Source organism: Lagenorhynchus albirostris, chromosome 1 (genome assembly GCF_949774975.1).
Source record: "Lagenorhynchus albirostris chromosome 1, mLagAlb1.1, whole genome shotgun sequence".
Lineage (NCBI taxonomy): Eukaryota > Metazoa > Chordata > Mammalia > Artiodactyla > Delphinidae > Lagenorhynchus > Lagenorhynchus albirostris.
In genome coordinates, this window is record NC_083095.1 from 93,855,195 (window position 1) to 93,869,328 (window position 14,134).

A 14,134-nucleotide genomic window follows, 5' to 3' on the forward strand; every position below is an offset into this window, starting at 1 on the left:
TACTTTTTCCCACCTTTGGATTCATTTTTATTTTGTTTGAAACAGCACATCTAGAGACAAATTGCAAACCCAGCCCATCAGAAACTATTGTTCTTTTCTCTGCTGCTTAATAGTCTAGATCCAGGTTGATCCCTGCCACATGCCAAAGAGAAACTAGTTAGACCTTTTATTAGTTTTTAAAAGCATGAACATAATCTCATTTGATCCTCACAGCAGCCCTGGGAGGTAGGCAGGTGGGCATGATGGTTCCAGGATCCAGAGGACAAAATTGTAACTGATGGAGCTGGGAACCAAACCCATGTCCTCTGACCCCTGGTCCAGGGCTCCTTCCATTCCACAAGATGAACTGGGCCCACCTAGATGAGTAGGGCAGCTTTTCTGCTTAGAATAGATGAGATGTCCTTTGGGCTTGCAAACAAAGGAGATTTTAAGTACAGACCTTAGCAGAGAGCTTAGGTGATAAACACATCTGAGCTCAATCTAGCATCAACATCAGAGGGATGGACAGGACAGAACATGGGCATCTTTGACAAGGGTTTCTTCTTGTTTTCCTGATTCTCACCTGGAACACGCTGGGTGCTGTAACATGAATGCAGCCAAGTCCAGGAGGAGGGAAGGCATTCAGAGGACTTTCTCATCTAGCAATTTATTGATTCCTTCACAAATCCTCTTGAGGTTGGGCCTACAGTCTCCATCCAGGCTATAAAGGGTGGAGAGGAACTCCATATCAGCAAAGTGGTTGAAGACATGGTTGATGCGCCCATGGCTCCTGGGTGTCAGGTGTCTCTGTACCAGTTCATGCACCAGGTCCTGGCACTCATGTAGGAGCTTGGAGAGCACATTTCTATCGAAGGTGTATTCTACCTCATAGAAGCTGACGATTGTCATGGCCGTCTGGTTCAGTTTCTTCCTGAGCTTCTCCACGATAACAACCTCCTCCTGGCTGAACTGGTTGTTCCGGTAGAGGATCCCAATTTTGATTGCCACCTTGATTAAGTCTTTCATGATCTTGTGGGCTTCCTTCTTGTTGTGTGTGTGCTCTTTGGTGACTTTGTAGAGCTCATCAAAGATCTCGCTGCTGGTGTCATCAATCAGCATGTTGGCCACAGTTTTACTGGCTATTTTGCTCAGAATCTTCTTCTGGGCTTGAAGGGCAAGGTTCTTTGAACTAAAAACATCAGGTCCTATGGTAAGAAAAGAAATAAAAGTTACAGAAATACTGGAACTGTTTATTATGTTTCTACAAGTGAAACATACTAACTTGAACTTACGTTCTTACAGCAAAAATTCATGCCTTCATACCCCACGACTCTTTTATGGAACCCCACCCCCAGCCCGGTTACTCCACTGTGCTTGCCACATGACATGCTTGTTTACCCTCTTGAACCTTTTAAATTGTGCTCTTTCCTCTCTAGATGTGGTCTCCTCATGTCCAGGCCAAATCTCATGCTTTTGACTTACTTCATGCAAAAAGCCTCCTTGACTCTATTTGCTCACGAAGAACTCCCTACAATGATTACTGCCCAGGAAACTATTCAGTTTTGCAAATTTACAGAAGGAAATTATTGCTTAATGATAAGAACGTAGCACCAATGCCAACCCCATTCTTAGGACAGACCTGGGTGGTTGATCATGGTAGTATTTTTTCTTTTCTTTTTTTTTTTTTTTTTTGCGGTACGCGGGCCTCTCACTGTTGTGGCCTCTCCCGTTGTGGAGCACAGGCTCTGGACGCGCAGGCTCAGCGGCCATGGCTCATGGGTCCAGCCGCTCTGCGGCATGTGGGATCTTCCTGGACCGGGGCACGAACCCGTGTCCCCTGCATCGGCAGGCGGACTCTCAACCACTGTGCCACCAGGGAAGCCCCATGGTAGTGTTTTTTGACTGAGTCTCAGAACTCATATTTCATTGAGTCTAAGATGTATTTTTTTTCATGTTTGATATCTTGGAAATTGGGATGTGTCTTATAGTCACTGTTGCAAGGTGGTAGTTGTGCTGTGGTTGCATTACCTGTGTGTGCATCAGTTTACACAATAGGAGACAGATTTGGAAAAAGTCATGAGTACTCTTGTAAGAAATGTTGCTCACCAATGTTCTCGATGGCACACAGAACCACATTTTGGGGGAAACACAGACATCAACAGTTCCAAGCAAAGATGCTTCAGCTGAGTACAGAACTACCCTGAATGTGAGGAAGCTTAGAAAAACCAAAGCCACTTTATTTCCCCGTTACTTTCCACTTTATGAACGAATGAGAACAATATATGTTAAAAGAAATAACACTATGTACAAGTAAGTCTAAAAGGGATCTTTCAATAAGTATAAAATTAAAATTCTAAGCAATAAGAAAGCAAACATTTGCAGTTTAATTGGCAGCATTTTCTTCTTTCTTAAGAGCATAAAAGGCATCTTATAATCGATGGTGTCTTAGGTTGGATCGAATACTCCATGAAGTCACCAGTTAGCTGGAACTGATATTTGACAGTCGGCAGTACGTGTGTGCATCGTTCTTATTTTCCCAAGGACATTCAAGTTGCTGGAGGACAGAGACAACATCTCCTACAGCACCTAGCTCAGTTCTGGGCACAGGGATGGAATGGTGTTTGTTAAGTTAAATGCCAGAATAATACTGCAGAAGAATAAATTTTCCTTTGAGAACTGATGGCTCTAGGATCTCTAGAGTTTTTGTCCAGTGCTCTGTGGCAACATGGAAGTGACAGGCAGCATGGACAGACAGGTGGCCACACATACTAGCTTTTGCAATCCTGTCTGGCCCCTCCCCAACTCATATCCCACCCCCTCTGCCCACCTCAGACCCATCCCCTCAATGGAATGCTATTAATCCCTGGTGCTTAGGTCTTGCAGACACGGACTCAGTTAACAGTTAAACACAATTCAGACATACGCCGCATATCCCCTCATGGACTGACTCTCTCCCTCCCAGCCCAGCCTTGCTCCCTCGGCCCTGGGTCTTTCCAGGACAGCTACTTCTGCTAACGGACCTCTTCCAGATGTAAGCTGCAGGGTCATGGCCTTGAGTGGGGTCACTAAAGTGGGATCAGCAGAACTAAAGCAGCAGGCACCACGGGTCTCCCACAGCCCCAGGAAGCTCTCTCCTAAAAGTCTGAGACCATAGACTCTTTAAGCAACTTTGGAGCAAGTGACCCTGATACAGCCAGGATTTTCCCTTCAGCTTCAGTGTGAAGGGAATAAACAGTAATTCTTGACTTCTCTTTACGGTGAGATTTATGCCCTTCCAGAGTTTGAGACAAATAATATTTCTGCCCGGTCTGATCATCTACCATGGTCACCCAGACCTTTGTGTAAATAACCTTTGTTCCAAAAACATCAAATTCCTACTCCCCAAACAAATATTTACCAGCATTAAGGATGTTTAAAAGATTGTGCTGTATGCTTTGAAATCAGTTCCACAGGAGAAACTTAAAGACTTTGAGCTTTGGCCCTGTCACCAAAATAAGTATATGCCTCCTTAGGTGATTATTTTGATGGGAACAATGGAATCTAGATGGATCTGTTCTGGAATATCAAAAAATGAGTCATTTCTTTGTAGACACAACTCCTAAAAACTGCTTGAGAAGACCGTATTTGAAAAGGTTCTCTGGAAATGCAGCACACACGCATTTACACAGAAGCAACAGATCAACTGTGTGTCCACTGGAATGTAAGCTCTGTGGGAGCAGGGATTTGTGTCCAAGCCCCACTGGACATCCCAAGCCCAGGGCATTGGTGGCCCACGGCAGCTGTTGTTGAATGAGGAAGCACTGGCTCTGTGTCAGGCACTTCATGGCTTTAACCCTAAGAGCTGGGTGAAGCTGGTGTTTTTAACCAAGGCTTCACTGCTAGCCGGATTCCAAACCCTGCTCTTTTCACCACCAGCATTCCCAGAAGTTTTCTTCAGAGCAGTGGTCATCACACCTTTTGCTGTTACAGCCCCATAAGAATTTTGAAAAGCTAGTACCTCCTTGCACATTTTTTAACTTGACAGCAAGTATTTTTCACCTTATGGTTAAATAGTTAGAATTTCTAAGTAGATTAAATGTCTAGATATTATAAATATTGATACTTTAAAATCAATGTGTTAAATTATTCTTTTAAAAGTGTCCAATGTACATACCACATACCACAGTGATACAACATCCATTATTGTCCGTTTTAAAATGACAGGAGCAAGCTCTCCTTTAAAAATTAGAGCTGCTGCCATAAACAAGACAAAAAGACAACCCTCAGAATGGGAGAAAATATTTGCAAATGAAGCAACTGACAAAGGATTAATCTCCAAAATTTACAAGCAGCTCATGGAGCTCAATGTCAAAAAAACAAACAACCCAATCCAATAATGGGCAGAAAACCTAAATAGACATTTCTCCAAAGAAGATATACAGATTGCCAGCAAACACATGAAAGGATGCTCAACATCACTAATCATTAGAAAAATGCAAATCAAAACTACAATGAGGTATCACCTCACACCGGTCAGAATGGCCATCATCAAAAAATCTACAAACAATAAATGCTGGAGAGGGTGTGGAGAAAAGGAACCCTCTTGCACTGTTGGTGGGAATGTAAATTGATACAGCCACTATGGAGAACAGTATGGAGGTTCCTTAAAAAACTAAAAATAGAACTACCATACGACCCAGCAATCCCACTATTGGGCATACACCCTGAGAAAACCATAATTCAAGAAGAGTCATGTACCACAAGGTTCACTGCAGCTCTATTTACAATAGCCAGGACATGGAAGCAACCTAAGTGTCCATCATCGGATGAATAGATAAAGAAGATGTGGCACATATATACAATGGAATATTACTCAGCCATAAAAGGAAACAAAATTGAGTTATTTGTGGTGAGGTGGATGGACCTAGAGACTCATACAGAGTGAAATTAAGTCAGAAAGAGAAAAACAAATACCGTATGCTAACACATATATATGTCATCTAAAAAAAAAGGTTCTGAAGAACCTAGGGGCAGGACAGGAATAAAGACGCAGACGTAGAGAACGGACTTGAGGACATGGGAACGGGTAACGGTAAGCTGGGACGAAGTGAGAGAGTGGTATGGACATATATACACTACCAAATGTAAATAGATAGCTAGTGGGAAGCAGCCACATAGCACAGGGAGATCAGCTCGGCGCTTTGTGTCCATCTAGAGGGGTGGGATAGGGAGGGTGGGAGGGAGATGCAAGAGGGAGGGGATATGGGGATATATGTATATGTATAGCTGATTCACTTTGTTATAAAGCAGAAACTAACACACCATTGTAAAGCAATTATACTCCAATAAAGATGTTAAAAAAAATTAGAGTTGCTACATTATTCTTTTTTCTCCTTGAAATTGTATCTCTATTCTATGACATTCAGAAACTTTAACTTGATATCTGTTTTTATGCTTGAAAATGTTTTATTTGATCAATCTGTCATAATTCTCTATAACCAAAGGATCCATACATATTGAAATTTAAATTAAAAGACAATTCCAGTGATCAAAATCTCCAGTCCTTAAAAAAATTCCTTCTGGAGTGAGTTATCATTCTAATTATTTTGGGTACAAGTATTAAACTTTTGATAAATACTAAACATAAAAAATAAAGTTTTAATGGAAATGCACCTCCAAATGAGATGGGTAGGGGCGGGTTATGGTGCTTTGATTAAGAGAGGCATCACCAACACCAAAGCTTCACATCATCCCTTTGTTTGACCAGGTTTTCCAACCCAGGAAAATGTATTTGTTGCAATAAGATTCCTTATGGGTGGGAACCCCATGACTGAAACAGTGGAAAGAAGGAAAGCTCACCACCCTGTGACCTCAGATTGTTGCTCTGACAGATGAATTTAGAAGAGTATTGCGGCTTCCTTGGTGGCGCAGTGGTTAAGAATCCGCCTGCCAACACAGGGGACACAGCTTCAAGTCCTTGTCTGGGAAGATCCCACATGCCACGGAGCAACTAAGCCCGTGTGCCACAACTACTGAAGCCTGCACGCCTAGAGCGTGTGCCCCACAACAAGAGAAGCCACCGCAATGAGAAGCCCTCGCACTGCAACGAAGAGTAGCCCCTGCTCGCCGCAACTAGAGAAAGCCCACACGCAGCAACGAAGACCCAACGCAGCCAAAAAAAAAAAAATTAAATACATTTATATAAGAAAAGAGTATTGAAGTGAGAAAGAGGAATTGGATTTATAAATCAGTTCCCCCAAAACTCTCCTCATCTGCTCATCGCATGGAAAGTCTCTGGTCTCTCCGTGGTGCGCACACCAGTTTGAGTCCTGCTCTTTTGTAAGAGCAGCAGCATTCCATGAGATGTTAAGTGGTGTTCTTTGGGGGATGGGGGTGGGGGAGGGGAGTAAAGAGGTTTTTTTTTTTACAGGTTATACTCCATGTATAATTATAAAATATTGGCTATATTCCCCATGTTGTACAATATATCCTTGTAGCTTATTCTTTGCATAATAGTTTGTACCTCTGAATTCTCTACCCCTATCTTGCCCCTCCCCTCTTCCCTCTCCCCACTGGTAACCATTAGTCTGTTTTCTGTATCTGTGAGTCTGCTTCTTTTTTGTTATATTCACTAGTTTGTTGCTGTATGTTTTAGATTCCACATGAGTGATATCATACAGTATTTGCCTTTCCCTGACCGACTCATTTCACTTCTCATAGTACTCTCTGAATAAAGTTTCTTGATCAAATAAGTTTGGAAAACACTGGGTTAAGCAACATTAAACAGAATCTTGTAAGACTTTAAAAATATTTCTTTAATTGATTAGGGTGTTTTATCAACTGTCAGAGAGGCGTGGGTATGGTAGGCAGAATCATGGCCCCCAAAGATGTCCACATCCTAGTCCTGGAACCTGTGCGTGTGTTACCTCATCTGGTAAAAGAGACTTTGCAGACATGACTAAAGTTAAGGATTTGGGGATGGAGAAATCACCCTGGATTAGCCAGTGAGCCTGATGCAATCACAGGGGTCTTTATCAGTGAAAGAGGGAGAGAGAGTCAGAAAAGGAGATGTGGTGATGGGAGGAGAGGATCGAAGGGATGTAAAATGGCTGGCTTCAAAGATGGAGGAGGGAACCACCAGCCAAGGAACGTAGGCAGCCTCTAGAAGATGAAACAGGCAAGGGAACAGATTACCCCTAGAGCCTCCAGAAAAAATGCAGCCCTGCTGACACAATGATTTTCAGACCTGTATAACTCATTTAGGATGTCTGACCTCCAAAGCTGTGAGACGATAAATTTATGTTGTTTTAAATCACTGAGTTTGTGGTAATTTGTTACAGTAGCTCTAGGAAACTACTTCAGGTGAGTAGAGTGTGGTAAAGCATTTCTCAGTTTTATCTGGTCAGGAAACTCTGGTTTATTCGTTGTTGTTTTTTTGTTTTTTGGCGCACTGCAAGGCGTGCGGGATCTTAGTTCCCCGACCAGGGATTGAACCTGTGCCCCCTGCAGTGGGAGCACTGGACCGTCAGGGAAGTCCCAGAAAACTGTGTTTTTTGAGTAGAGTTACCAACTGCCCTGATTTGCCAGGATTGAGGGGTTTTCTGCATGGTAGACTTTCAGGGCTAAAATTGGAAAAGTCCAGGCAACTTGGGACAAGTTGGTCACCCTATTCCTGAGCCACTAGTGATACATATTATCATTGACCTAAAAAATGAAGAACAGGGAAGTAACAAAGGAAAAATTCCAGAGGGAGGAAGATGATACATACCTAATATTGAAGATCCTATCATCTCAGCAGGGTAAGCTGTATACTCTTGTTGCCACACTTATTTTTTGCGGTACGTGGGCCTCTCACCGTTGTGGCCTCTCCTGTTGCAGAGCACAGGCTCTGGACGCGCAGGCTCAGCGGCCATGGCTCACGGGCATAGCCACTCCGTGGCATGTGGGATCCTCCCAGACCAGGGCACGAACCCGCATCCCCTGCATCGGCAGGCGGACTCTCAACCACTGCGCCACCAGGGAAGCCCCCTTCTCTACTTTTAAATTCTAGAGTCAATCTTAACTTTTTTTTGGGGGGGGGTCTCTTTTGGGCCAAGGTTTCTTTTGTCCCTTGGTTGCTCTGCAATTATTGAGCATTTACTATTTGTTCAACTCTGTAAGAAGTGCTATGGGGGACATCCTCCCCCCCCCATATTTAATTGGGTCCTACTCTGAATATTGTCCTGCAGGGAGGAGAGATATAGACAAATGAAACAAAATACCTAAATATGTGAAACAGCCCAAATTGGCATGAGTGAGAACAGCTGGGGGAAGCTCTATGGGCTCTGAAGGTAGACTTCAATGTGGATAGGTGGGGATGGCTACAATATCAGGAAGTGGTTTCTAAAGTTATCCAAACAGGCCAGCAATTTTCCCCCAATCACAAAGGTCTTGGGTGGTTTCCCTCATATGTTCTCAGCTATTTCTCTTGTAAAAGAACATGTTATTTACCTACAAAGGGACTTGAGGTACAAGCTTCTATGGTGTGGGCTCAGGAGGGTCACAGGTATCAAATCTCTGAAGCCCAACAATCAAGAGGCTAGAGCAGAGGAATTACAGATCATCAAATTATAAGGGAAGCTTTAACAAAAAACAACAAGCAAGTAGATTCCCACACTTACTCCAGACTGTCAGTATTAAAATCTTTAGGAGTAAGGCCAGTAATCACAAGCTCTCTAACATTCAGCATGATTCTGACATGCTGAAGGTAGGGCCCACTGATCATGACATGCCCCAATGTGTATCTTACTAGAATACTAGTCCCATCAGATGTTCCAGGGGAGAAAGTTTTGTGGTGAGCTAAATGAGTTTGTAGATGACTACACATTGTGGCTTGCTTTTCATGGTGCGCCATACCAGGTAGCTTATTAAAGGCTCTGAGAGGTCCTGTAGTAAAGATACCTGTATAGTTTTGTTATTTATTTGATGAAATAACATCAAGACACCAATCTGGTCAACTCTGACAACTCCCAGGGGGAGGGCTGGAGAGCCAGTACTGTTTCCAACACGCACACATGATTTAAGGGAGAGTGTGTGCGCTGAGGGAGAGCTGGGTGGGGCAGACTTTTTGTAGATGGAAATCTTGGGCTTGTTTCCTTCCATCCATCCTTCTGTCTCCACCTTTTGCAGAGGGACCATGTTGGTGACCCATCAGGGAGAAACACTACGGGCTGAGAGAAAGAGTGTGAGCTTTGGAAGCCAAAGTCAGGAGTGCAGTTGGGATACCTGGGGAAACAGGCCTAACTGGCATGCACATGTTTGTTTGTGGGAAACACCGGGAAGATCTAGGATAGGTCGTGGCAAAAACTATTCTTTTTTTCTTGCATACAAGCCTTAAGAAGGCTCTTTTAGCCAGCAATGATTCTCTTAACCATTTTTGAACAAAAGTTCCCATTTCCCAGCCATGAAAAGTAAGGGATTGTTTACAGTAGCTTAGAATCTCTGAGAATGGAAATAAAAATGTGATTATGCAGCTATTATTATGCAGCTCACCTAACTAGCACAAGGAGAGGAGACTGAGGAAGCTGCAAAGTTCATCCTTGTAGGAAAAAACAGGGGCTTCCTTAAACCAAATCTGATGGAGGAGCTCAGATGAAAGGATTATGGAGTCAGTGCTCTGAGAATAAGCACCCTTGGAACATTACAAGGAAAGAAAAAGTACCAGAACTATGTTGGGAAAATGGCGTGACAATGGGAGTGAACTAGTTTGAAGAGAGAAAGCAAAAGATAATTTAAGTGGGCCCTTCACTGCATGGAAAAATGCTGGGGCTAGTCTGAGCTGATGCTTCTATAAATGATGTTCAGCTGTAGCACAGGTGATGTTTCCACGTTTCTAGAAAACACTAAGCTCTCCCGGATGGTGAAATGCCAAGCTGGTGGTGATAAACAGCAGGAAGATCTTACCAAGTCAAGGGTGAGTGGGCAGAAAAGAGGCAGATGAACTTCAGCATGGTAAGGGCAAAGTAATACATTCCGGGAAATATAAATGATAGTTATGAAAGATGACAGGCTCTCAGCTGTCAGTTACAGCCCAGAGAGGAGCTTTGAGCATCAAGCCAGGATGGATTGTGGCAGAGAGGGGCTAGGGGACAGACTCAGCTCTTCTCTCCTTACTCTCAGGACTTGGTAACTTCTCTACCTCTGGTTAAGGAGTGTGTGGAAAACTAGCATATGAGGATGGATAGCTGTTTCAAAATTATAAAGTTATCTGTAATAGCACTATCACTTCACTTCTGTAAACGGCTTAGGATAATGGCAAGGAAGAGAGTTAGCTAAAAATGTTAAGTAGAAGTTAGGGGTGGAGATGGTACCCTGAGAAAAACAATCTGTGGTGCTTAATAAGCACCATCTGTCAAAGTCGAAGGTCCAGAGTACAAGGAAGGTGGGAGGGGAGTCTCTGGGGCATGGGGAGGGGAAGGCCTGGGCAAAGGGTGATTTGTGGTAGTCCAAGTTTCTGGCACTCAATCACTTACATTTAACTGTTGGAAATAAAGTTCAAGCAAGCTTCCTTGAGACGGAGCAGCCTTACAAACTACTTTGAATGTGAACTTTCACAATGAGCACCTATCCTTCTGCTCACCTGCACAGGCACCCAGAAAAGCTGATTGGGCCAGTCATGTCCCTTAAGCTCCATCCTTCACAGCCAATAAGGGGCCAGGAGCCGGGGGAGAGTAATACCCTCCCCCCTCCCTTCCTGCTTCATGGTGGGTTCTCTGGATGAATGATAAGGAAGGGGTTGGCTCTGGGGGTGAGGTGGTCTGCAGGATGGGATATCCATGACAAGGATACAACACCTTCTAGAGAAGACATTGCCTCTGCTTAAGTTCTAGGTCCCTATGTAGCTATGGGGACAAAACTATTAAGCACTACTTAAGTCGTTTTTTGAAATGCAAACCTAACACTGTTACAGTTTCCAGAAAGACTAACTGAGGTGTTGCATCTCCAATGGAGTCAAACTGGAGAACATTTTCCTTCCCTTGTATAGTAAGACTGTGGTTTGTATACTGCCGGAGTAATAAAGAAAAAAGACGGCACTGCAGGAGGTACAATGAAGTGAAATGGTCAAGGGACGGTAGGATCTTTGAGTTAGAGACAAGCAAAATCTTGATCCTTCCCTCCCCCCACAGAAAATGATCAATGCTTGGCAGCTCATGAAAAATGCCTTTTAGGTCTAATCCCTGTCATACTTGAATGAGATGGCATTTTCTAGGCTTAAGAAAGGTACTTTGGGATAATTTAAAAGGCATCACAGTAAAACTTAGATGACCTAGGAGGGATAGGAAATAGACTTTTCTGACTGGGGGTTAATCCAGCACACCCTTGAGGCTTTCTTAGGTTTGGTCTCTTCCCCACCCTCCAAGAGAGCCTTGAGGACATGTCCCCTGGGTCACCCCTGATGCTGAGAAGACCTGAGGTCCCCAGATTTCCACTGCCTGCAATAAGAAGCTAGCAGCTTGTGGGTCCTGTGAGTGGGTCACCGTGACTTGAAGGGCAGCAGCTTCCACCAGGCACTCTGAGGGCGTGTGCAAAATGAAAACATTAGAACCTTTATTTCTGTTTCCTTGTTTTCTAATGAGATGGGTTAAGCTCTACTAATATTTAACATTCAGGCTAACCTTGGGACCCACTGGTGTGTGGCATTCTAAGGAAAGAGGGGAAGATCCCCCTGTTTCCCGGGGGTGGGGGAGTATTTTAGTGTGTCTCTCTCATTTGTTTGTTGCCTTTCAGCAGTTTTGATTTTTTTTGGCATCTGTTTGCGTGTGCTTGGTTAAACAGACTCACTGGTTATATTATTTAGTTCTAACTAAACTAACCCTTATGAAATGGACCAATGATTTCAAAAGATTCCTGCAAGAAACAAAACTGAGGCCTGAAGACAATACACTAATCATGCCAGCACAAGTAAATGGCAAGAACATGGCAGAGCTGACGATTATCCTCCTCATCATAAGAGCTTTTCTGCAGCTAAATTATAAGGTAAAAGTACTGATCTAGTCAGATCAAACAAGAAATGGGCTATAAAAATTTCAAAAATTCTAATAAGACGATTTGAAATATGGATTTTACACACTTTTACTTGCTTCGAGATATTCCCCAAGGCAGTAGGAAGCCGCAGCAATTAGCAAGACAGACATATTGTGATTTTGATCTTAGCTTGTCCTGTGGGTGACGGGGAGAGGCAATAAGGAACAGACTGTGTGACTTTGGGGGAGAGGGATGCGTCAGGGGTGATGCTGAGTGCTTCTTCTAGCTTGGGAGATGTGGGGTGGGGAACATTAGGCAGCACCAACTGAAACAGGCATCTGGGAGCATGTGTGGGGAAGATGACTTCAGTCCTGAGTACGCTGAGTTCGAGGGGTTCCGGGGGGGCATCTAGGTAGAGATGGTCACATGAGCCTGTACAGTAGGCACCTCCAACTCAACATGTTCTACCCTGAGCTCCCCATTTCCCCATTCAAACCATGTCCCTATCCATCAAGCAATTGATGGTGAAAAGACCTAGTTTCCCTAAATAATTAGCCAATTAAAGACGCAGATGTAGAGGATGGACTTGAGGACACGGGGAGGGGGAAGGGTAAGCTGGGATGAAGTGAGAGAGTGGCATGGACATATATACACTACCAAATGTAAAATAGCTAGCTAGAGGGAAGCAGCTGCATAGCACAGGGAGATCAGCTTGGTAATTTGTGACCACCTAGAGGGATGGGATAGGTAGGGTGGGAGGGAGACACAAGAGGGAGGAGATATGGGGATATATGTATATGTATAGCTGATTCACTTTGTTATACAGTAGAAACAAACATACCATTGTAAAGCAATTATACTCCAATAAAGATGTTAAAAAATAAAAAGATCCCGAGGGATAAACAGGTTATTCCTTTAAAATGCAAATTCCTACTTCAGTGGTTAAAATGTACTCTCTGTTCAAAGCTTGCTGGGGATCAAGTTAGTCAGAATCACACGATAGCCCTCCTAGGGCTTCTCTCTCCCCTTCGTGGCCCACCACCAAATCGCCCCTCCTTCCCCACCAAGAAAATGGATTCTTTTAAAATGAGGATAGGAAGTGAGAGGCAGGCTTGGGTACAGTAGGATTGGGGTGGAGAGTGGAAGGAGGAAGGACTGAATTGCTAGAGACAGCCAAATGCAGGGGAGGGGTGTTGCATTAGCCAGTCTTCACCACTTTGCATTCCCCTTCATGTGGCCAGTCGTCCTGCCTCTAGCTCGGGCTTAGGTGCCCCTGAAATCTTGCCTTTGGGTCAGGCCTGGGAACAGGCACAGAGTTTTGCTTTGCCCTGGGTGGCTGCTCAGTCCTAGAGATTCATTCATCCAGCAGTCAGGAGAGAGGATTTGAGTGTTTTGGGGGGACCAGATATGATGAAATTTCCTACCTAATACTGGATGTTTTAGGGTGCTGAGAAAGGACATGCAATAGTAGACAAAACAGGGTGTTTCTTATAGGAAAGCAGATTCAGATCATTGTGACACCTTACACTGAGTAATTACACTTTAAAACCAGCATTTGATGACATTCAAGATGAAGACTCTTTTTTTTTTCATTTCAAAAAAATTTCCTGGGCCTTGAAATAACATCGTTTCAGGTGAAGTGAAGAAATGTTGGCAGGGTCAGCTGTAAGACCTTCCAGCTCATTATCTCATTTTGTCGTAGATGCCCCCAATCCACCCATCCATTCGCACTGAGGGATTCATAGTTCAATTAATAATCATGTCAGAGATAATGTTAACTACTGAGCACAGATTATGTACCTGAGGTAGTATATACTATGTATTTGATCCTCACAAGAGGTCTGCAAAAGAAAGACTGTAATAAGTCCCATTTTATAGATAAGGAAACTGAGGAACAGCAGATTTAAGTAATTCATTCAAAGCTACGAGGCTAGTAAGAGAGCTGCAGTTGAGTCAAATCAAATCTAGACAAAGCCTGCAATCCTTGCCTTCCTGCATCTGCTTTTAGAAGATTTTCCCTGGCTCCCTAATGACTGTGATTTCTCACTTATTTGAGACATTAATTATGCCTCAATTAAAATTCCTATCTAGCAACAAGATTTACATTTCATAATTTTTTTCTTAAATACAAAAAAAGCCAGTCTTATGATGTGATAGAACAATACTATCTATT

At 43.4% G+C, this 14,134-nt stretch overlaps 1 protein-coding gene across 1 annotated transcript in view; it reads right to left on the minus strand.

The window, feature by feature from the left end:
- The window catches only part of TNFAIP8L3 (TNF alpha induced protein 8 like 3), a 39,972-nt gene continuing 25,838 nt past the window's right edge, over positions 1-14,134 (minus strand). Inside the window, exon 2 of the mRNA XM_060169143.1 lies at positions 1-1,184. Within this exon, the coding sequence (XP_060025126.1) occupies positions 622-1,184 (563 nt within the window). The 3' untranslated portion in view covers positions 1-621. The remainder of the gene's footprint in view (positions 1,185-14,134) is intronic.